This window comes from Rhinatrema bivittatum, chromosome 4 (genome assembly GCF_901001135.1).
Source record: "Rhinatrema bivittatum chromosome 4, aRhiBiv1.1, whole genome shotgun sequence".
NCBI classification, from domain to species: Eukaryota; Metazoa; Chordata; class Amphibia; order Gymnophiona; family Rhinatrematidae; genus Rhinatrema; species Rhinatrema bivittatum.
The window spans coordinates 353,934,308-353,959,298 of record NC_042618.1 but is presented as its reverse complement, the minus strand read 5'-3'; the positions used below and the strand labels follow the sequence as shown (position 1 = coordinate 353,959,298).

Genomic DNA, 24,991 nt, shown 5'->3' with positions numbered 1-24,991 from the left:
CCATGTCTCTCCTCCTCCTTTGCTTTCTAAGGGCCTGATTGTCAAAAGCATTTACACAGTTAATTCTGGGTTTTACATATGTTAATGCTTTTGAAAATTACTATAATAAATATATGCTGTTGAATTGTCCATTGGTTTTTGGAAATTGCTATGATAGTATGTGTTACATGCATAACTCCTTTGAAAATTCACCCGTTAGACTTCTTTTTGCAAAATTCAGAGGCATGCAAAGAATTATACACAGGAATAGCTGGGAAAGCAATCAGGATAGCAAAAATTCAAATAGAAGAAAAATAGCAAATATGGTAAAACAGGGGAACAAGACTTTTTTTTTTTTTTTTAAGATATGTTAGTGATAGAAGGAAATGCCAAAGTGATATTGTGAGACTCAAAAGTGAATGGGAAGAATATGTAGAGGCTGGTGAGGAAAAAGCAAAATTCCTTAACAGATATTTCTGTTTGGTGTTCACTGTGGAAGGGTCTTGGGCAGGGCCACATAAAACAAACACAAATAAGTTTGGAAGTGAGGTAAATCTCAGTCAGTTTTCAGAACAGTGTGTTTGTGAGGAGCAAACTAAACTTAAAGTAGATAAGGTGATGGGGCTGGATGGGATACACCTGAGGGTATTAAGGGAACTTAGAGATGTCCTGGAAGCTCCGCTTGCTGACTTTCTCAATGCTTCTTTAGAGTCTTGAGTTCCAGAGGACTGGAAAAGGATGGATGTGGTTCCTTTTCATAAAAGTGGAAGTAAGGAGGAGGCTGGACAGTTAGTCTGACCTCTGGGGTGAGCAAACTAATGAAATTGCTGCTAAAGTAGAGGATAGTGCAATTTTTGGAATCCAGTGGCTTGCAAGATCCTAGGCAGCATGGTTTTAGCAGAGGTGAATCCTGTCAGATGAATCTGATCAATTTCTTTGAGTGGGTGACCAGAGTGTTGGATCAAGGGAGAGCGCTAGACGTAGTGTACTTGGCTTTCAGCAAGGCCTTTGACACAGTTCTGCACAGAAGACATAAATAAATTGTGTGCCCTTGGTAGAGTTCCTAGAGTGACTGACTGGGTTAGAAAATGGCTGAGTGGGAAGCGACAAAGAGTAGCGGTAAATTGGGTTTTCTCTGAGGAGGGGGTTGTTACTAGCAGTGCGCCTCAGGGATCGGTCCTTGGACTGGTTCTTTTCAATATTTTTGAGAGCAACATAGTGTAAGAGTTGTGAGAAAGGTTTGTCTTTTTGCCGATGATACCAAAATCTGTAACAGGACAGCCAGAAAGGCATGGAAAACATGAGGAAGGATCAAGCAGCTAAGATTTAATGCTAAAATATGCAGAGTAATGCATTTAGGAATCAAAAATCCAAGGGAAAGGTCCAAAATTGGAAGTGAAATTCTTCCCAACACAAAGGAAGAGAGGGATCTGGGGATAATTGTATCTAATGATCTTAATGTGGCCAAACAGGTGGATAAAGCGACGGTAAAAGCCAGAAAGAGGCTTGGCTGCATAGGGAGAGGAATGGTCAGACAAAGGGAAGTGATATTGCCCCTGTATAGGTCCCTGGTGAGACCTCACTTGGAATACTGTGTACAGTTCTGGAAACCACACCTTCAAATGATGTAAACAGGATGGAACCGGTCCAAAGGATGGCAACTAAAATGATCAGTGGTCTTCGTTCTAAAGCATATGGGACAGACTTAAAGATCTAAACATTTATACCCTAGTGCAGAGTTTCCCAGCCTGTGGTCCTCAGACCCCTAGGTGTCTGCCAGACCATAACAGGGGGTCTGCGGGAAGTGAGCAGAGATATAAGAAAGCCTGTGCTGCAAAAGAAGAGGCCTGATAGGCCACCGGCACACCCCAGCCAGAGAAAACTGAAGGAGGCAGTAGGGCCACCGGCAGATCCATCCCGCCGGCAGCTGAAGATCAAAAGTGGCCCAACAGGCCACTGGCACACCCATCCCACTGGCAGTTGAAGACTGAAAAATGCTGCGAGGCTGCTGCCACTGGCAGCATAAGAGAGGAGGCAGCCACGAGACACCCCCCTCCCCACCCGGCAGACTCCAGGAAATAAAGAGGAAGAGGCCCAGGTGAAAGTGAGAGTGTGAAAGTCTGTGTGAATGAGTGTCTGTGAGATTAGGTGTGTATGATAGAGCACATATGTGAGAGCATGTGTGTGTGAGAACTTGTGTGTATGAGAGAGAGCATGTGTCTATGAGAGAGAAAGCATGTGTGTTTGTGAGAGCATATGTGTTTCATGAGAGAGAGCACGTGTGTGTCTGTGAGAGATCATGTGTGTCTGTGAAAGCATTCATGTGTATATGAAAGAGAGGGGACCATGTGTATATGAAAGAGAGGGGACCATGTGTGTATGAGAGAGAGGTGCCATGTGTTATATGAGTGAGAATGAACGTGTGTATGTGTGTGTGTGTATGAGAGAGGAAAAAGATTGTGTAACTCCCTCTTAATCCACAGCAATCTCAGGGTGACTGGAAATCAAACGTTCCCTTGTTAGTTTTAATTGTTGGCTATTAATTGATGTGGCTGATGTTTTGAAATGTTTTATTGGAGTTTGGGGAAATTTAAAAATAATTTATAAGTTTTTACTTATTGGATGTTCTATATATCAGTTGTTTTGAAATATTCTTTTCATTAGTATGGATTTACTATTATTGATATTTTATATTTCTTGATTGTATTGTTTGATGATTTATGAGGAATGCAGTGTAATTGTTTTTCCATTGTTGCATTGTGGTTTCCAGTTCAGTTTTTGTCTGCGCATTTGTTTTTATACTTTATGGTCCCTTTTTTTTTGTATTTGGCAAGGGTCTGTCTGTTTTGCATGGGTGACTTAGGTGAGGTATTCTGCTAACATGTAATTTCTAAATACGGGACATAATAGCGGCTGGACTTGTTCAGTTTTCCTAACTGGAGGTGTATTGGGGTTTAGGGCTTGTTGTAATATTTGCAGTATTGCTTTTTTATAGGTAGGATTGTTACTGTTTTGAGGTCTGGCAGTTAGGGTATAAATGGTATGGCAGGCTTCCTATAGGTCCCAAGTACATTTTTTTCAAGATTTTGTATTATACAATGTTCCTGGTAGTAGAGGAAGTTTGTGTTGCTGTTAATGAGGTGACACCAGAATTTGATTCTTTTTTTTTATGATGAATCATAAAGGGAAATGCCCTTGTTCTGCTCTGCACCCTTTGTTGGGGGAGTTTCTATGAATGCAGGATATTGTAGAACTTGAAGTACTAGTTTTATATTGGGATTCTGCCCCACTCCTATATAGAAGAATTTTTGATTAATGCACTTGAATAATTTTGGTGGTAGTTTTTCTTAGATGGTTGAAACTGGCCAAGGGTTTCTTTGTTACTTAGAAGGTTCTTCTGTCTAGAGATGCCACCGACATACATACCCAGCACTTTGTGACAATGGTGCAAAATGTTTGTAGTGATGCCTCTTGCATGTATGGAATTTGGTAACAGGCAGGTGTGGAGAGAGCCATTGGACCCCCCCACCAAGATCGAACTAACAGGGTGGTTTCCCTGTCACAGATGATTTTCTTAAAAATAATAATAAATACCATGTGGGGGGGAGGGTTAGGAGGGATATTTGCACCAAACCTCTCTCCACATCTCCCTTTTAGTGATGTGGGCCTGCTGCAAACATCCCTCCTTCCCCATCAGTCTCTCACGCTCTGTCTCTGCTTCCCAGTCCATCCCAACCAGTCCCCCTCTCTCTCTCTCTCCACCAGTCCATTCTGCCAGTCGCTCTCTTTCTTTTCCCCTCCACCAGTCCATCCCCACCAATCTTTCTCTCTCCCCTCCACTAGTCCATCCCACTAGTTTGTGTGTTTCTCTCCCTCCACCAGTCTGTTTCCCCAAGTTTGTCTTTCTCTCTCAGTAGATTTCTCCAGCCTGTCTCTCCTTCCAGCAGTCCACTCCTACCAGTCTCTCACTCTTTCCCTCCACCAATCTCTTTCTTGCCAGTGTTTCTCTCTCTCTCTAACCACCAGTCCTTCCTGGTCAGTCTCTCTCTCTCTCCCCCAGTCCATTCTCCCCAGTTGTTCCAGTTCCAGCTGTGTGGCTGCCAGTAGTTTCACTACATACATTATTGAATATAAGTACATTCTTGCACATTTACTGCTGTGCTTTACAAGTATATGTATTCCATTTATATCAGTAAGCATTGTTTACTGTTTGATATATTATGCATGAGCCTGGTGTGCATATAATTATTTCTTTGTTATTACATTGATCACTTTTCTATATATGGCATATAAGTGCAGGTAGAATGAAAGGGAAGCATGTGTGTGTGTGTGTGGGGGGGGGGGGTCTGTAAAAATTTGGAGGCTGAAAAGGGGTCCACGCTCCCAAAAAGATTTATGAACCCCTGCCCTAGAGGAAAGGTGAGATGGGGGAGATATGATAGAGACATTCAAATATCTCAAAGGTTTCCATGCACAGGAGATGAGCTTTTTTTTTTCAATTGAAAGGAGGCTCTAGAATGAGGGGTCATGAGATGAGGTTGAAAGGAGGTAGACTCCGTAGTAATCTTAGGAAATATTTCTTTACAGAGAGGGTTGGTGCATGCATGGAACAGCCTCCCTATGGAGATGGTAGAGACAAAAACAGTATCTGAATTCGAGAAAGCATGGGATAAAGGGGATCTCTAAGGAAGTGATGAGAATTATAATGCTAAATTAATTGAATGCATGGGCAGACTGGATGGGCCATATGGTCTTTTTCTGCCGTCACGTTTCTATGGTGGGGAGGGCAGATATAATGTAGGGAAAACAAATTGGAGGTCATTGGTACCAGGATCCCAGCCCTGGTTCTGATTGAGCTGGAAGCCCAAAGGAGCAGGAGGAAACCGCTGGGTCAAAATAAATTGTCTTCAACAAGATACAAATTCAAGTGTAGTAATGTGAAGGCATCCATTGACGCTGTCCTTCCTTTGGTCCAAGTTTGCCCCACTTCTTTTGGTGCTGTATCTTCTGAGATGACTATGACATATATTATTTAAAAAAAATAAAATAAATTATTTGGTAGACTGGAAAGGGTATGACCCTGAGGACTGCTGTTGGGAACCAGCCCAAAATGTCCATGACAAAAAAAACTGGTGGCCAGATTTTTACCAGCAATATCCAGAAGAGCCAAAATTGAGAGGATTCACTGCTGGATATTTATTGCTTCACTCTTTTGATGCTTAATTTACAGAATTAGTCCCCTCTGCCTTCAGTGTGAAACCAAGAGTAACACACATGATATGAGCTCCAGAGAGCTGAATTCACAGACCAGTCATTTACGGGTCGATACTCTAAGGCCGCGGTAGAAACAGTGCGGCAGTGTCAGGCGCACCCTCGCTCCCCGCACGCACAGTTCTCTTCACCTACCGCTCGATACTCTCTTCAAATTGCATGCAAATGCATGCCGCGGCTGCGAAGCGTTAGGCAAGCGTTAGGCCCGCGCAACCCATTTTACTGTATAGAGCGCCTATACAGTATCCTGGGTTCGCGGGTCTAACGCTTCACGGCCGCGCTGGTATCTGTCATTTCAAATGTCATTTCAAATGACATTTGAAATGACAGGTACCAGGAAGTGGACAGGTACCAGGAAGTGGACAGTTATGTTCCCCGATGCTCAGCAAACTTTCCCCCAGCCCCCGCTTACCTGCCCTGGCCCCGTCCGGTCTCCGGTGCAGCCCCAGTCCGGTCTCCTGCAGCCCCGTCCGGTCCCCTCCTCCCGAAGCAAAAAAAAAAAAACCCGAAAAAGTAGCAAGGCTCGGGCCTGCTACAGTAGTCCCTTCTCCCTTCTCCTCTCCTCCCGATTTCGGCGCTCAAGGCGGCTGGGTGGGTGTGCATTCATCCAGGCAGAGGGAGCCGGTGGCGAAAACGGCCACCGGCTCCCTCTGCCTGGATGAATGCACGGCCCCCGCTGGCAGTGAATGAATGCCCGTGCGATTTCGGCGCTGAAGGCGGCCGTGCATTCATCCAGGCAGAGGGAGCCGGAGGCCATTTTCGCCGCCGGCTCCCTCTGCCTGGATGAATGCACGGCCCCCGCCGGCAGTGAATGAATGCCCGTGCGATTTCGGCGCTCAAGGCAGTCACATGCCGTGACGTCGTGACGTCACGGCATGTGACTGCCTTGAGCGCCGAAATCGCACGCCGAAATCGCACGGGCATTCATTCACTGCCGGCGGGGGCCGAGCATTCATCCAGGCAGAGGGAGCCGGCGGCGAAAATGGCCTCCGGCTCCCTCTGCCTGGATGAATGCACGGCCGCCTTCAGCGCCGAAATCGCACGGGCATTCATTCACTGCCGGCGGGGGCCGTGCATTCATCCAGGCAGAGGGAGCCGGAGGCCGTTTTCGCCACCGGCTCCCTCTGCCTGGATGAATGCACACCCACCCGGCCGCCTTGAGCGCCGAAATCGGGAGGAAGGGAGAAGGGACTACCGTAGCAGGCCCGAGCCTTGCTACTTTTTCGGTTTTTGGTTTTTTTTTGCTTCGGGAGGAGGGGACAGGACTGGGGCTGCACCGGAGACCGGACGGGGCCAGGGCAGGTAAGCAATGTTTTTACACTTTTTTACACCATTTTTTACACTTTATTCCCGTTTTAATTTTCGAACACCACACTAACACCAAGTAGAGGGTAGCGGTAAACTAACACGTTAAGGCCGCGGCAAAATAGCGGGTTACAAAGGAGATAATCTGAGCGCGCGTCACAGTATCGTAGGCGAATAGCTAATTCCTTTATTATACAGCTAATTCGTTCATTTACATATCATATACATGCTGCGTGCGGAAAGGGTTATGCGTCTGTTTTAAGAAGCGCTAAGGACGCGTGAAACTGGAGACTGTATCGCTGGATCGCCTTACGCGTCCGAATTGTGCGCTCCCAGCACGTTACAGACGGGAAATCTTCAACCGCACGTTACTGTATCGACCTGTTACAGAGTGGGAACGTTAAGAGCTTCTTCCTGCTGTTGCCTTCAGGTGGAGCATGGCATACTCTGTGGCCTTCCTTTATCAAATGAAAAGTCATTTTACTATTCTGCAGTCTGTGGTGGTGGGGGGGGGGGGGGGGGGGACGGGTTAACCAGTTGATATTTTTAATTTACATTTGTTTAAGTTATTTTTTTCATTGTTACCTTAAGTAGGTCCAAATGGGCTTTTTTGCCCAAAGCAAAGATGGCTGCCCCGTATCACATGTCCACTTCCTGCATTCCAACACTTTCTTTTCCAGTGTTATCTTCACTGTATCATCTTCTATTGTTTTCTTCCCAAAATGAGGGTCTGAAGGAAAACTGTTGAACAAGAATTCAGTTGAAGATTAATATAAATGGGATTATGCCGTGGGAATGCTGTTTTTCATGTTTTCTTTCTTCAGAATGCAGTACAACTGAAAGACACCTCATCAAAAGATGCTTTTGTACCATATATTGATTTTGACCAAAAATTACTACAAGCGCTGTACAGACGGGCCTTTTCACTTAAAGAAACGATGAAGTATGCAATACAGCCACCATCAGCAGGAGAAGCTGGTTCTCCTTTGCCAGGTACAGCACCTATACCAATGTGTATTCCCGTACTGTAACGGTCACATCAAGTATCATTGTGAATGTATAGGAATTTAACTGGAGACTGCCTGTTTCCCCTCCCCTTCCCTCTCTGTGGGACACTAGCAGTGCTACAGAAACTTACCATTTATTACCTGATACTGGATCTGAGAAGCCCTGGAAAGGACAACTGTTTATCTCAGAATCCCTTTTTATTGTCACACATTTCAGACGTGCCACTCAGAACAATACAGACAATTCACGCCTGTTAGAGGAGGCACTTATACTCAATGATGATTTAGGCTTTAGCTGCCCCCCTAGGCCCTAGTAGTGCTGTGTGTGTGTGTGTGTGTGGGTGGGGGGGGGGGGGGGGGGGGGGAATGGATGGACAATGAGCAGAAGGTCTAAGGCACAGCCTTCTTTGCTCTGCTCTACCTGTTCCATGCTCACCTCCTCCCCTCATGTCTCTGAATGACAGGGAAGGGGAGGGGAGGGGGGCTGGATTAGGGAGCAGAGTGGCTTTTTTTTTTTTTTTAATTTTTTTTTTAAGACTCCCTTGATCGGGGTGGCGGGGTGAGGCATGGGGCAGTGGAGCCTGGAATAGGGAGTAGAGCAGTTTTTCTTTGCTCTGTCCCTTCCAGCCTCACCCCTTGGCATGATAAAAACACAGCCCCATGCTATTCCCTGCATTTAGGCCCCAGAAAAAAAAAAAAGTTCATTTTTTTTCTTCTTAGAACAGGGGTCCCACGTCTGCTATCATGTGGCTGCCAAACTCCAGCTGGTTCCACACAAACTCTTTTTTCACAATCAACACCAAAGTACAGTGTGGAGGTCACTTACCTCAGCAGTCTCACAACAATAATGTCCTTATTTTAGGGTGGCTTCCTGCCTTCTTTCTGGAGCCACCTCAGTCCTCTGGGCCTTGCCTTCTTATTGGAAGCTGCAGGGACCCTCCCTAGCCCAGAATCCTTTATTGGGTTGGCTCTTAAGGAGGACTGGGCCAGATATCTGGGGCCTGTACCTTAAGGTGTTCTGAGGGAATTTCTTATGTACTCCTTCAAGGGACCCAAAGACCTTCCTTCATCCTTGTGCTCTCTGCTCCCATAAACATATAAAGCTGCAGAGAGGAACTGTCATTTCTATGACCAGGAACTTCTGGCTATAAAAATTGCCTTTGAGGAATGGCATCATCTTCTGGAAGGGGCCCATCACCAAGTGCAGGTTTTCGTGGATCACAAAAATTTAGAATTACTAAAGACCACGTGCAATATAAATTCCAGGCGAGCTCGGTGGTCTTTTTTTTCTTTTCCTGGTTTGATTTCATATTGACGTAGCAACCAGGCTCCATGAACAGTAAGACAGATGCTTTAGTCCCAGAGGGAAAGGTTAGAATCTGCAGAATGAGGATCTCCCACCACAGTCCTCTGATTGGAGAACTTCTCCTTTGGGGCCAGGAATCCTGACCTGATGGAGGTAAGACGTGGCAACCTGCAGCAAGATGAGTTTGCACAGCCCTGGCTGCAGGAACTAGAAAAGGGAGAAAGGATACTGAATGGAGCCGGTGAGAAACCTTTCTTTATAGAAAAGATCAACTCTATGTACCAGAGGGTATTTCACATTTGGAAGTCCTTCAGAGCTGCCAAGATTCTCCATTGGCAGGTCAGCCTGGTTGCCACAAAATTAAGGAATTAGTGGCCTGTGAATTATGGTGGCTTGGATGGAGCCAAGATGTAACAGAGTACATCACCTCTGGTGAAGTATGCACCCAGAACAAGGTACCATGTCATCTTTCTCATGGATTACTTTTGCTATTGCCCATTCCAGGGGACTCAAGGGTACTAGTATCAATGGACTTCATTTACCATCTTCACAAGGGAAGATCATGATTCTGGTGATGATGGATTCATTTAATAAGATGGCCCATTGTTGTATCCGTCTGTTTCCGACGCCCTCTCTCCGCCCTCCTTACCTCTTTGGCGCCTCCCTCTTCGTCCGCGGGAAGATTGGCTGCCGCGGCGTTCTTCTGCTGAGGTCCTCCGGCCAGATGCTGCATACCGCCATGTTTCCTGGAGGCCTAGGGGCGTGTGTGCGGCGCGGCCCCGACTGAAGTACCGGCGATGGCACGAACCTCGGGGGCATCCCCCGAAGATGACGTCACCCGCGACGGATATATAAGGTCTTGGAATTTGCTAACAGATCGAGTTAGCAAGGGGTTCTCTACCTAAGCTACTCTGCCTCCTCGGACTTACTAGGGGTACCCGCTTCTCGGGGGCCTCGCTCTCTCCTTTGTTTTTCAGGTGGCAGTCTGGAACCGGTACTCGCTCCTCGAGGGCCCTTGTTCCCAGACTTACTCGATACTCTCTTCTGCCTGGAAGTCATTACTGGCAACTACTTCAGTGAGTTACCATCACTCTCTCAGAGCTTTCCCTGGAACCAGGTACTCACTCCTCGAGGGCCTATACTTTCCAGTTCCTGGGCTTCATTGAGACATTGTGTGAGTGTTACCATCAGGTTCTGTCCATGAACTCTGCATACCCTGCCTACTCACTTTATTTCAGTTTCTCTACAGCTCAGCCTCCAGGGATCGCTGTTCCAGTATCTGAGGGACTGCAGCCCAGCCGGGCATTCCAGCTCACTACTGCCACCTCTGGTGGTTCAGTATAGTGTCTAATAAAAGAACTAGTGTGTGTCTGTCTCCATACTCTGAGCCTGAGGGTGGTCCCTCTCGGGATCTTCCCTCCCCAGGGGCGTGGTCATCTGCCACCGGTCCAAGGATCCACCTACAACTCTCCTAAATAACAACAGATTGCTAACTCCTTGCAACAGGTCAATAACACCCATTTAATAGTCACTACAGGTCTGCCCATGAAACAGTACATCTGCTAATTCAAGAAGTAGTAATGCATTTGCCCACTCTGCCATGTCATTTCTTCTTTGACCGAGTCTTCCAGTTTGTTGCATTCTTCAGGTGAGAGAAAACTAAAATTCTGGATGTCCAACTCCATTTGATGTTGGTAAATCACCCACAATCTGATGGGCAGACAGAATGGCTAAATCAGACTGTAGACTAGTATCTCCTCTGCTTCTGTAAATTTCAACAGATGAATTGGCTACCATTCTCTCTATGGCAGAATTTGCATATAACTCTGAGCACTCAGCAACTAAAGACTCCCTGTTCTTTGTGAGTTTATGGTATTCACCTTTGCTTCCACTCTGGGGAGTCTCAGCAGTCTAGGGTTCCTGCGGCGGCACAGTGGGTAAATGCCTTAAAAAAAAGCACACGTGTAAGACCAAGGTGAATTGAATGAGCTAAAGAATTGCGGAAGAAATTTGTGGTTAGGTGATGTCAGGAAGCCCCACAATTCACAGAATGGGACAAAGTCTGGGCCTGTACAAAGTGCATAAGAAGCAAGAGACCCTCAAGTGATTTTAAATAAAAATAAATAAAGCAAGTAAATTGGCAAAATCATGTTTATTACATTGTGAAACTAAAGAAGTTTTATGCTATATTTATTAGTATAATTTATATTATTTTTATCGGACAGCAGCAAATCTTCAGCTAACCTATTGGCCCCCCCCCCCCCCCAAGATTTCTGCTGCCCATCCAGGCCTGACATTAACACACCTGCATATTCACTTTCATACTCTCTCTCACATGTACATGCTCATTCTCAAACACACACACACACACACTCTTCTTCCTTTCATTCACTCCCCAGATTCTCATGTCATGCACACTCACTCATTTGTACTCCTCTTACACACACACACACACACACACATCTCAGTAACTGCAAACCCTTCACCGCCAAACACTTTGAGAAGTAACACAAACCCCTGCAAAAAAAAAAAAAGACACTTAGAACCTTGCCATACCATATCAGCACTATCTCAGGACTCAAACAGCAGCAGCCTTATCTATGACACGGCAGCAATGCAAATATTATATCATGCCTAAAACACTAATACACCACCTGTTGGGGGTTAACAGAACAAGTCAGACTGCTACAAAGCTCTACAGAAAAACTACATGCTAGCAGAAATACTACACCTCAGTTACATATGAAAAACACAGCTAGACCCTTACTTAATACAGAATAAAGGACTAAAAATTAGAAACAGAAACATGCAGACAAAAGTAAAATAGAAAGCTTGAGAAACCAGACTCTGAACAGTGGAATACTGAAGAAAGAACAAAATACAAATATATAATGCTTATTTCCAAAGATAACATAAGAACATAAGAAATTGCCATGCTGGGTCAGACCGAGGGTCCATCAAGCCCAGCATCCTGTTTCCAACAGAGGCCAAAACCAGGCCACAAGAACCTGGCAAGTACCTAAACACCAAGAAGATCCCATGCTACTGATGTAATTAATAGCAGAGGCCATTCCCTAAGTCAACTTGATTAATAGCAGTTAATGGACTTCTCCTCCAAGAACTTATCCAAACCTTTTTTAAACCCAGCTACACTAACTGCACTAACCACATCCTCTGGCAACAAATTCCAGAGCTTAATTGTGCGCTGAGTGAAAACGCCAATCATTAAAAAAAAAAAAAAATATATATATATATATATATATATTTTTTTTTTTTTTTTACCTTTGTTGTCTGATCTTATTTTTCTAATCGGTTGGGCCCAGGCTTTTTTTTCCCCACATTTCTTTTCTCGGTCTTTTCCCAATTCCTTTTACAGGGCTTTTTTTTTTTTCCTTTTTGTTTCTTTTCTCTCCACCTGTCTTCTTCCCTTCCTCCCTCAAACACATAGGCTCTCATTCTCACATGTTGTCTCTCTCTCTCAATCTCACATACACACACACACATGCTCATGCTCACATGCTCCCTCATGTACAGGCTCCCACTTTCACATGCTGTCTCACACATAGGCTCTCTCTCACACACACAGGCTCTCATGCTTACATGCTCTCTGACTCAAACACACATGCTGTCTCTCACACACACATACAGCTCTCATTTTTACATGCTGGCTCTCTCTCATACATACACACCAGCTGTCTCACATGCTGTTTTACACACACGCACACTGGTTCTCAACTCACCCTCACTCTCACACACACACATGCTTTCTCTTTCTACAAAGCCTCAACCTCCTTCTCCCCTCTAGGCCTCCTCTTCTTGGGCTGCTAGGAGATAGGATCCACGGTGGCCCAGCCACAGACACTGTTCTTTTCTGCACATGGGCTGACACTCCTCCTCCTGCCAGGCTGCTCAGGCAAAGAGGAGGAACACCCGGAGTTTTGGGGCCTCTTTTCTTTGGGCAGTAGTGGGATGGGCTCCACCACGGCCCTGCCGGTCTTCTTGCACGGGGGATGAAATATGTGCACAGTCGCGAGAAAAGTTGTGTATGTCCAAGCACATGGACAATTTAGAGGGAACAGTGGTTCCCAGCCTCCTCCTTACTTCCACTTTTATGAATAGAAACCGTATCCGCCCATCTCCAGTCCTCCGGAACTACATAGTATAGAATGAGACACCAAACTCCTTAGGCCAGTACTAAGAAGATCTTCATCTTTAAGGTGGAATACCCTAATGTTGTCAGGCCTTATGATCATCATTATATACAGTCTGTGCAGATAGGTAGAAATCCTACCAGCAACTGATATGAAAAGCTGTCATGGACATTTCTCATTCTGAAAGAATGAATACTCAAAAGGTCACAGTACTGCAACTGCTGTTAGGGGACATGGGCATATCCAGCTCTGGCTCATATTCCACCCTTTGTCCTTTCAGTAAGAGGCCTATGCACTAACTTGCGCTGACACTCACAAGGGGCAGTTTGTGCGCTAAGATCACTGTTAAACCTCATGCGCTTTTTTTTTTTGCAAACCAATTTTAACTTGTTTACATTTTCTTTTGCAAACTCATTAATGAATGACTGCAGTGCAAAAATATGCAAAGCAGCTCATTAGCTATGAATGCACAGTTAAATTATGTGTGAAAAGCACTTCACAAATGCTGCATCACAAAAAGATTTAACTACAGTTTGCGCATTTTGCAATAAAGTCCATAGGCAAACTATTTAGCTTTTTGCACGTGAAGCCTGTTAGCAAAATAGCATGCAAACTTTTGTGAAGTTCGGCACAGCTTAGTACATTGTCTTCCAAATTTATTTATGGATTTGAAAATACACTTGTGTTAAAATGATTATTAGATTTCATTTAAGTTACATTATCCTTATTTGCCATTATCCAATGAAGCACTTGAAAACTAAGACCAATAAAGTGTTATCACTTGACGCTAGTCTGCTGGCCTGCTTGCTTTGTATACATCCCCTTCTGGCTCTACTCCTTGCGTCATCACAATAGCTTTTCATGAGGGTTTCAGAAGCTCTGGGGATATCTACAATTTTAATTTCAATTTTTTTTTTATAATCATGAGTCAAAAATGTGCCCTTTGCTATAAACAGAAGCGTATATAGAAAACCTTTTATAGGTTTATTTAGGAACTAATGTATCCAAGCACCCACCCCCTTCTGTTCCAAAGCACAGCAATGGTACAGTATTAACTCATCCCTTTCACATTCTGCCTCAGATAAACTTTCCCAAACCTGCCCTGGCGAAATCTATAGCCAGTCAGATTTTCAGGATATCAACAATAAATAGGCACTGAGTTCGGTGATATGGACATTTGAATAATTTGCTACTTGCTTACCCTGCCATATTTAATATTTTTGTTGTACTGAACCTACAGAATAAGGAGTAGTTCTGCAGTTTTAGCAGTTTCTCAAAAATTATGTACAATGTTATCAGTTAATGAGTTAATGTTAAGTTTTGTCTTTCACACCAGTTTTTTTTTTAATTGCATCCAAATGCTAAAAGAGTACAGGAGAAGGCTATCAGGCAGGTGTTTAAAACAAAGTAATAACTGTGCGCATCTGATCCAGCTGCTGTTCATAATGCAGAGAACTCATTTGGACACATGTTTGGAAATCCACAGTTGAATAGAAACCTTTCACCTGGGATAAGAAGCACAAGTAAGATATTAACTTGCATGGCATGACTTGATCTCCAGCCAGGAGAGACAAGCTGAACTTTGATTTGGGGATGTTGAAAATTAGCACAGAAAATAAAAAAAAAAGAAAAGATCAGTCCCAATTTGAGACTAGAAAGGAGACATTGATAAAGATATTCAGGAAGGCCAGAGACTTGAACCCCTACCTCTCTCACAATTTTAAGAGTTGACCTTTCCTGATTTTTCTTTTCTTCTTAGTGCTTGATATTTATATGTTCTTATTGTTGGTTTGGTTTTTATTATTTATTGTTTTTGCTTTGTTATATGCTTGATCTTATGCTCTATTATAGTTTCTGGTTTTATTTTGTGTTGAATTTGTTAGTTTTATTGCCATTTGTTGTTGCTTGTTTTTATTTATTACTCTTGTTTCTCACTGAGTTTTATTAGGAAAAATCAGATTATAAATACTATTAGATTTGAGTGATTTGATATTGAAAGCTTGAGTAGAGGCTGCATGGGAGGGTGAATAATGGTGAACTGGACAATAATGAGTATATAATAAGGTATTGTGTGAATTGCAGAATGCATCATTAGCCTCATTACACTATGCAAGACCCTTGTTATCCCATTTCAGACATGCAAAGTTGCTTGGGTGATGTCAATCCATTTTAGAAAATAATTGGGAGACTGCGCTGAACATGGTTAGGGCCCTGACATTAAGGGCAATGAACAAAAACACCTGCTCACACTTCAGTCTTTACACTGCCTCAATTGCACTCTCTCTCTAACATATATTTGCCCTGTTTCTAGAGGAATTAATGGAAAAAACATTCTCTCACGCACACACGTATTAAACCACATCTCAGTCAAGAGAAAACATTACAGTGCCTTGACAAGTTGCAGTGTCCATATGACAACGGACATCTCTTGCCATTTACACATTCATTATTCCCGATCCTTCACTCACAACTATCATATCCATGAAGGGACAGCATTCAGAGTATCTTAACCACATGCCTTTCTATATGCACACCATGCATCCCTCAGTCCCTCCCCTCTATTGCTGACATAGCATCACAATCTCACAGTCCATTCCACACATTAACATTAACCAGCAAGACAAGGGTCTTTGGGCACTGAAGCCTTACTTGTCACACACAAGGTCTCCATCGCTGCATCGCCCACCCTGCATCCCCGGGAGTCAAGAAGGGGTTCTGCCTTCAGACATCTATTTCCTGCAAGCACTCTGCAACAGAGCATAGACATCCTATATATTGGCAAAGTGCCCTCTAGGATTGGATGCCCTGCACACCACCTGTTATCATTGCTGTGAACTTGGATGCATGCCACTACACATAAATGGACATATCTGGAGGCCAAAGTGTGACCACTGCTGCACAGTTTTTTTTGACCCTTCTCCAAAGACTGCTGTGCATGGTCACCAAGGAACAGAGAATGCCTGTCTGCTAAGCCCAGGCAGCACACCAGACAAGGTCCTTTTTACATGCTGTAAATATTCCACCTTAGCAGTGACGCTGGACACAGTATAAGCCTGCAGGTATTACACGCTCATTCTTATTGCCTATCCCAGAAGGGGAGATAGCCAACAGCTCAGTCACTGCCTGCCGACTTTCCTTCAGCAGCTGTTCGGGGCGCTGATTTGAATTTTTGTTTTTAATCCAGGTGAAAAACCAGTGCAGATGTTTCTCCCTCCTTCCATTCCTCCCAGGATAAACATACCTCCACCTGCTGGTAAACAGAGACCTTATCCAGGTAAACATCTAATCTCATTTGCTGTTATAGATGCCGGTGCTTGGATGAAAATTCTCCATCCTATTCTTCCTGTAGTTCCTTTGCCTTCAGGGCAAACTAAGGGGCCGATGCAATAAAGTCGCGTAGAAAGCGGGCGCTGAACAGTCAACGTCCGCTCTCTTAACGCGCCTCAGGCGCCCCCGAGGTGGGCGCCATGCAATATTAAAATTAGGGGGTCGCGTTAGCAAGGAGGCACGTGCAAGTTCTAAAATCAGGGGTCGGCGCGCGCAAGGGGGTGCACAATTGTGCACCTTGAGCGCGCCGAGCCGCGCTGCCTTCCCCCGTTCCCGTTCCCCCGTTCCCTCCCAAGCCGCTCTGAAATTGGAGCGGCCTGAGAGGGAGCTTCCCTTCCCTCTAGCCTGACCTACCCACCCCTTCCCCTAACCTTTCCCCACCCTAGCCCTACTATAACCCCCCCTGACCTTTATTTTACCTTTTGCGCCTGCCGGCTGACTGCCGACAAACAATCCTCGGCACAGCAGCAAATGGTCGCTGTGCCAGGAGCTGCTGACCCTGCCCCCGCCCTGGACCGCTCATGCCCCGCCCCTTCCCCGCCCCTTTTTGCATGCCCCGGGGCTTACACGTGTCCCAGGGCTTTATGCGCGTCGCCGGGCCTTTTTAAAATAGGCCCGGCACACGTAAGGCTGGTTACATGCGTAACTTTTTAAAAATCCGGCCCATGCTTTTCACCAAAAAGAACAATTAAGCAATTTACTGTCCTTCCAATTACCATTTGCAAAGCATGTGCTAGCAGGATAGCCAACAACTTAATTTGATTAGCAGTTAAATTATCTAGAGTGGCGTAGGACTGTATAAACAACTATTTTGTTAAGTTATGGGTTGATGAAGAGGCAAACTTCTTGTGAACTTTTAGGCTTGGATCCAAAAGTGTTGAATCTTAGTGCAACTTTACAACATATGTTATAATGTTCCATCATCCTATTTACGATGCCAACATACACCAGATGCTCACAAACCAGCTCTATGCAATTTCACCGGCGTCCCTAGCAGCCGATGTATTGTAAAATATAAAGTCTGAGTGAGACTCGCCGATAATGATATCTGTAATGTTTGTGCCCATAGGCAATTCCAATTGAGGAGCCCAGGTGCAATTGATAGCTCATTTTCCCATACAGCTTCCAGTCCTGTACACCGATAAGTGGAATGAGCATGAAGCTCTACATAAAATAAGGAAGCCTCGTGACCTTGGGAATAAAATTTAAAACATAAGGAGTAAAATTCAGAGTTATCAGCCAAGGGTGTTCAAAAGAGGAACAATCCGCTTTATACTGTGACACAACTGAAGCCACACAGTGCCACGATCTTGGTAACCAATAACATTGAACCAATTCCTCAAAAGAATAACAATCGCCTACAGTCTGCCATCTGGCCAATAGTCCACATCTCCTTTGCTTGCCATATTGGCCAGTTGATTATCTTATTATTAATAAGTAATTGCAGTTTATATCATAATGGGGAGCGTTTATTAAAATTCCAACAGCACTTTAGCAATTTATCTAAAGTGTATAGAGCCTGATGCATAGCATACAAAGTTGGAACCGTCCTTAAGGCCTCGGGAGCTCTCATACCAGGCAGTAGGCTCAATGGCAAAGGAGCCACCATGGCTTTTTCTAGGGTAAGCCAAGTGGGTTTGTAATGTAAATCTTCATCATTTAAAAGCCTTTGAGTTCCGTACCTTAAGAGAAAAGGGAATCTGGGAAGCCAATCCTACCCTGGTCTTTGTCAGGTTTCAAAGTTTGCTGTGCTACACATGGAGATTTCTTCCTCCATAAAAACGAAACTAACAATCTATCAAGCTTGGCATAAAGGGATCTAGGAAAAAGAGAAGGAGACATACTTAAGATATGATGCTAGCACCATTTTAATAGCCTCCAGCTTCCCCCACCAAGATAAATATAGTGGGGACCAATGGTGAGTCGCTTTCTCCAGCAATTTTGTAATTTGCAGCATTAATGTTTCTGACATAAGATTGGCTTCTGGAATAAAAGCAATCCCCAAATATTTAAAGCCTCCAGGAGACCATTTATTTGCTAGTTTAGGGAGAGAGGATTGGGTACATAAGGTATTAAGCGGCATAAATTCAGTTTTATCCCAATTTACTTTAAAGCTTGAGAAGACTAGTATTCTCCCATTAAGGCCAATAAATCATTGAGAGTACACTCAGGGTAAGAAAGAAACAATAACAAGTCATCAGCATAGGTAGCAAAATTGTAATCCTGATTCCCAATAGAAATCCCAGTGATGTTACTATTTTGCCGAATGGCAAGTAGAAGCGGCTCCAAGGTTAAGATAAAGAAAAGTGGAGAAGGGGACATTCCTGCCTAGTACCTCTACCCAATGTAAAACCATTGGGGAGAATATCATTGGCCAGAATCCTTGAGGGTGGATTACTATACAATACCCCCAACATATCTAATGAACATTTCTCCAAAACCTAACCAATTGAATATCCTGAATATATATTTCCATTCTAATCTATCAAATGCCTTCTCAGCATCAATGGATAAAGCTAACAGTGGGAATAGCTGTGTTTTGGCAACAATGATTAGATCATGAAAAATTCTGGAGTTATCAAAAATTTGCCTACCCTTCATAAATCCAATCTGGTCTGGATGGACAGGATGTTCTAAAATCAAACTTAATCTAGTGGCTATAATTTTAAAATAGATTTTACAATCAGCATTTAGAAGTGATATTAGTCTGTAATTTTATTTTTAGCAACGAATGATCTTTCCCAGGTTTCTCTAGCCATACTTTAGTGGCAGTAGAAAATTGCCAGTAGCCTTCCCAGTCTGCGCATAATGGGCCGGATTTTAAGAGGTATGTTAGGGCATACATTTGTGCGCGCAACCTGGCACGCACAAATGTACGCCCGATTTTATAACATGCGCACGCAGCTGCTCGCATGTTATAAAATCTGGGATCGGCGTGCGCAAGGGGGTGCACACTTGTGCACCTTGCATGCGCTGAGCCCTAGGGGAGCCCCGATGGCTTTTTTCCCATTCCCTCCGCCTCCCCCCACCTTCCCCTTCCTTCCCCTACCTAATCCACCCCCAGCCCTACCTAAACCCCCCCTCACCTTTATTTTACAAGTTGCGCCTGCCTCTGGGCAGGCATAGGTTGCGCACGCCGGCCAAGTGCCGGCGCGCGATTCCCCAGCCTAACGGCCCCACGAAGGCCTCTAGCCACGCCCCCGGACCGCCCCACCCAGTCCCTTTTTTCAAGCCCTGGGACATGCGTGCGTCGCCGTGCCTATGCAAAATAGGTTCGGTGTGCGTAACCTCAGCTAGATTTACACGCGTAGGGCTTTTAAAATCTGCCCCAATATAAGATCTTAAGTCTAAATAATAAACAAAATTTGAAGGTCCAGTAGAATTCTCCCAAATAACCATCAGGACCAGGGGACTTACTTGAAGGGAGGGAATTAATGGCCCGCCCAATTTCCTTTTCACTGATCTGGGAGTCCAAGTATATCTGATTCTCTTCTGATAATCGAGGTAAACATTCCTTAGCGAGAAAAGCATCCCAGTCTGCCCTGACCTTTTCTTTGTCAGTAATCTCTGAAGAATACAGTATTTGATAATATTGTTGAAACTGGAAGAGAGAATACCTGTCTGCTATGCCCAGGCAGCACAGAGTGTGTCCTTTTTACATGCTGCTAATATTCCACCTTAGCAGTGACGCTGGGCACAGGGTAAGTTTGCAGGTATTGCACGCTCATTCTTATTGCCCTGTCTCAGAAATGGAAATAGCCAACAGCTCAGTCACTGCCTGCCGACTTTCCTTCAGCAGCTCCTCGGGGCACTGATTTGAATTTTTGTTTTTAATCCAGGTGAAAAACCAGTGCAGATGTTTCTCCCTCTTTCCATTCCTCCCAGGATAAACATACCTCCATCTGCTGGTAAACAGAGACCTTGTCCAGGTAAACATCTAATCTAATTTGCTGTTATAGATGCTGGTGCTTGGATGAAAATTCTCCATCCTATTCTTCCTGTAGTTTCTTTGCCTTCTAGGCAGACCAAGAGTTGTAAAGGAAGGCAAAAAGTGTCAGTCATATGGGGATTTGGTAACACAGAAATTCTCAGTTTGATTTAAATGTCCTTGATCCTGAAAATAACTATTATTCTTCTAGCTACTTTGATGTATTTTTCTCTCTATTTCCAAAGGCAGAGGTGGCAAACAAGACTCGAACTTAGGAGACAGTAAGTAACATCAAGCAATTTTGGAATTCCATTCATAATACATTTTACTGCGTGCGGAAACACTGAACATGACAATGTGGCTGTTACGCCTCTTAAGTACTAATTACAGTAGACTAGTGATCCTGTACCACTGATAGGAAATCATTTGAGCTTAAGTGCCATGAGTTGCCAAATATCTTCATTCACCTGACTAGTGAGTACCAATAACAGTAAAACGTCATGTTTTCAGTGGGTCGTTGTGCCTCTTACCTGCCCCTGGGTGCCTTATTGCGGTACTCATATCCTAGGCTGACTGCTGTATATTGGCTGTAGAGATGGGCTGATCCAGTTTTTGTGATCTCTTGGGTGATTTTCTTGCCATGTTTTAAAATGCATTTAAGAAGGCAGAGGGTGAACGCACTTTGGCAGAGCTTAGGTGCAGAACAGCTTTTCTGTTGTTACAGTTTGTATGCAGACTTAACTATTGTGTACGTTTTATTGCTATCCGCCAAGATTTGTGGATTGGAGGACTATAAATTCCGAGGTCGATATTCAAATGTCATTTAGATGGATAACTGACTATATTCAAAGCTGTATGCTTATAAGTCAGGGGCGTTCCAGGGTAGGTGGGAGGCATTTCTGGGTGGAGCAGAGTTAGCCGCATAAGTTAAGCGGCTAACCCTGGTCGCGCCATAGGGCTGTCCTAACGGCTGGATATACTTATCAGCTAACCTTAAAGTACCTGGGGATATTCAGCAGCAAGGCCGCACCACTGAATATCCCCTTTAAATTAGCTGGATAGCTATATTTGGCTAACATACAGGCCCATACAGTAAATTGCGCGGGAGAGCCGGTGCTCCGAGGCGAGCGCCAGCTCTCCCAAAGCACGCCTTGGCATCTCTCCTGGGCGCGCGATGCAGTATTTAAATTAGGGCCCGGGCTAATAAGGAGGCGGCAGCTGTCAGCAGGTCTGACAGCCGACGCTTAATTTTACCGGCGTCGGTGGTTGAACCCGCTGACAGCCATGGGTTTGGAAAATGGACGCCAGCAAAATTGAGTGTCCGTTTTCCAACCCGCGGGCTGCGGGCATATATATATATATTTTTTTTAGAAGATTTTTATTTTTATTAATTTTGGGGCCTTCGACTTAATATCACTGTGATATTAAGTTGGAGAGTGTACAGAAAAGCAGTTTTTCCTTTGGCAGGAGTTAATTTCTAAAAGTAAAATGTGCGGCTTGGCTGCACATTTTGCTTTCTGTATTGCGGGTGAATACCTAATAGGCTCATCAACATGCATTTGCATGTGATGAGCGCTATTAGTTTGGGGGGGGGGGGTTGGCTGCGCGTTTTCCACGCGTTATTACCTCTTACTGTATAAGGGGTAAAAATAGCGTGTTGAAAATGCGCGGCCAAACGGGGGCTAACGGTGCGCTCGGCTGAGCGCACCGTTCTGTATTGGCCTGATAATTAGCTGTTTTGCGGCTGAACCTCAGCCCTTCTGTAAATAAATAAATAAATACATAAATACATAAATAAATGTGAAGGTGTGTAGTGAGTATTAGAGATGGATAACCTGGAAACAAAGGGAGAGGTAGGAAAGTCTGCCACTGGGGTATTATCACCTTCTGTGCATCTTTCAAGATGTTAAACTGTGAATTGGCTTTTTGTAGCAGAATTCTTAATGACTGATGTCTTAATTGACATGATTATCAGAAATACAGAAATGCAGTTATTATATCAAAGCTGCCTTTAGCTGTACAGTTTTCATACATTTTGATATTTCCTTGTCCAGAAGATATGCCTCTGTGCATACAACATTTGTAATTTTCTTCTGTTTTGTAATTCTTCAGTGACCCCTGCCATGTAATTATTGTCCTGAAAGCAAGGTGTCACTGGTTTTCTCCTGTTTTTGATTCATTTTTTTTTTCAATACATTCACAGAGAAGTTAGCTGAAAGCAAACGAAAAACAATATTTGATTTTTTTTTTTTTTTGTGGGGGGGTGGAATTTCCGAACTGTCCCACTTTGCTGCAGAGTCTCCAGCTACTTTTTACTGGTGGGCTTTCCCCGGTTTTTTTAAGTGAAAGTAAGACGTGCGCTTCCACTTTGAAACGTGCCGCAGATGAAGGTGCAAAGTACAGGTGGAGATTTGCACCTGTTTCCTCCCCCCTTTCCTCTTCCCCCGGGTGCATTTTCCATGGAAAATGACATGCAGAGATTTTGGAAATGCAATCTACACGCGTTTCTTCTGCTGCGCCCTCGGGAATGCTGCCTCCTAATGCAGCAAATGTACGCCTGTTGTGGATCCCTACATGTACTTACAGCTGTGTTACGGTGGGGGGAACTTACCTGGGTAAATGTTTTGGTTTTTTTTTTCAAAATCGCCCCCCTTATTTTCCTTTACAGAAACCAGTCCACTTTGCTCTTATATTTCTCTCTCTTATTTTTCAGAGCCAGGGCTGCCCCCCAAACCCTTCAAGACAGGTAAGCTGAAAAACTGTGTGGGTTTGTTAAAAGGCTATTTTGCTGACTAAGGCAACGTACATGTACCACAAAAATGGCCAACAAGCAACAGGACCAAACAAGGCATCAGTATTTGTGTACTACCTATTAATAAGTGCCTCCCTGCCCAAACCCCCCCCCCCCCCCCACAAACCAACCACCTTTTTAGTATGATTAGTATTATGTATTATTAAAATAAACGGTCAGGGAGGTATCAGGTACATTTTAAGTTCTGGAAACAAATTAAAATTCCACATTGGGTAGTAATTTCGTGTTTTAGAAAGTCAAGAGTCTTAAAAGAGAAGGTCAGTAACACACCCCCCCCCCCCCTTCCGACCTGTAAAGGCTTATGCATGCTTTTTTTAAAATACAGTGAAATTCCTTCAAATGAAGGTTAACTGAATCCCTTCATAATACCCAAGGGCAGCACCATTTTGTAAAAATAGTTCAACATTTAGCATCTCAGTGCATCGTATCCTTCCTTTGCTGCTTTCAAGTACGATGGCTGCCAGTAAAGTGTGATTGAGGGGGAGATGATGTCTTTTAGGAAGGAAGTTACCTTGGGTCCCTTTTACATGAAAACAAGGTAGTTTGATCCTCGCGTATGCCTTCATTTTCCAGCATTCTTTAACAATTCCCTGTTACAAATCCTCTCACATTTATCAGGTTCAGGTCATTTTCAGTAGGACTATGATTTATCTTTATCCCAAGTTTCCAGATGTTTGGTGCAGCTTAGCAAAAGACATTGTACTTCTGGACAGACAGCCAGGTTGATTCATTGCATAGGCACTTTCCCATCGTGTGATGAACAGTGCTAAGTAAGAAAATCACTGTTAATAAATCCATGGCCCTTAGGTTCTTATTGGTTACATATGTTTGTCTTGACTAGACTGTAAGCTGCATAAAGCAGTGATTCCTTCCTATGTGTGTTTGGACCAGGGGCGGATTGTGGGAAAATAGTGGCCCGAGGGATTTTTCTCCATACTGGCCCATGGGTAACCAATTACATATACAATATAATTTACATATATAATTTACATATATATATGTACACACCCCTATATTTCGGTATGGTCCTCCCATATCAACACAGTACTATTTGCCAACACTCAAAGAATAACAACCCCACCTATGAAAAAGAACCACAAATATTACACCAGAATCTAAAATATCAATACACCTCCTATCAGGAAAACAGAACAGGCCAAGCTACTACAGATCCCTACAGAGAAACCACATGCTAAAAGAATGCTTCATCTCAGTCTTTGCATGCAGAACACAAACTCTCACCAAATGCAGAATACAAAATGAAGGAGCACAAATGACAAAAACTGAAATGGAAACTCCAAGAAGCCAGACTCCATGTATTAACAATAGAAAAATAGAACCACCATTCCTCATAAAACAAATAAAATCAAGAAACATAAAGCATCAGTTATAATAGTAAAACCATAATAAAAGAATATTTTAAAACTACTGATAAATAGAATTTCTATTAATTAAAATCATATAAATTTTTTACAATGTCCCAAACACTAATAAAATATTTCAAAACAGCACATATATCAAATAATTCAATAATTAAAACTAATAAGGATTTTAAAAAGCCCCTGCTGTCCCCTTCTGTGGGAGCTCTTTATTTCCAGTCACCCTGATATTGTCGAGGATTAGGAGATTATCCTTTCTCTCTCACACAGACTCACATGTCCATTCTCTCTCACACATACACCGTCACATACATACACATTCATGCTCTTATACCAACCATAACCTCTCGCTCTCACTGACACACTCTCAGGCTCTAAGAAACTCTCCCTCCACACCCCCCCCCTCCCCCACATACACAAATTCTTATTCCCTTGGATTTTCTCATACACACTCATGTTCTCACACACACACACACACTGACCCCCCAGGCAGGCTCCCATTCATTTTCACACCACCCCCTCCCCA

The 24,991-nt window shown here is 43.9% G+C and overlaps 1 protein-coding gene across 2 annotated transcripts in view; it reads left to right on the top strand.

Annotated features, from left to right (window-relative positions):
* The window catches only part of LOC115090966 (E3 ubiquitin/ISG15 ligase TRIM25-like), a 97,874-nt gene that overhangs the window by 38,056 nt on the left and 34,827 nt on the right, over positions 1-24,991 (top strand). The window contains exons 4-8 of one of the 2 annotated variants that reach the window (XM_029600694.1): positions 7,380-7,548; positions 16,204-16,293; positions 20,186-20,275; positions 20,520-20,555; positions 22,988-23,020. In XM_029600694.1, coding sequence (XP_029456554.1) covers positions 7,380-7,548; positions 16,204-16,293; positions 20,186-20,275; positions 20,520-20,555; positions 22,988-23,020 — 418 coding nt within the window. The remainder of the gene's footprint in view (positions 1-7,379; positions 7,549-16,203; positions 16,294-20,185; positions 20,276-20,519; positions 20,556-22,987; positions 23,021-24,991) is intronic. The other variant, XM_029600695.1, reaches the window with a different exon arrangement.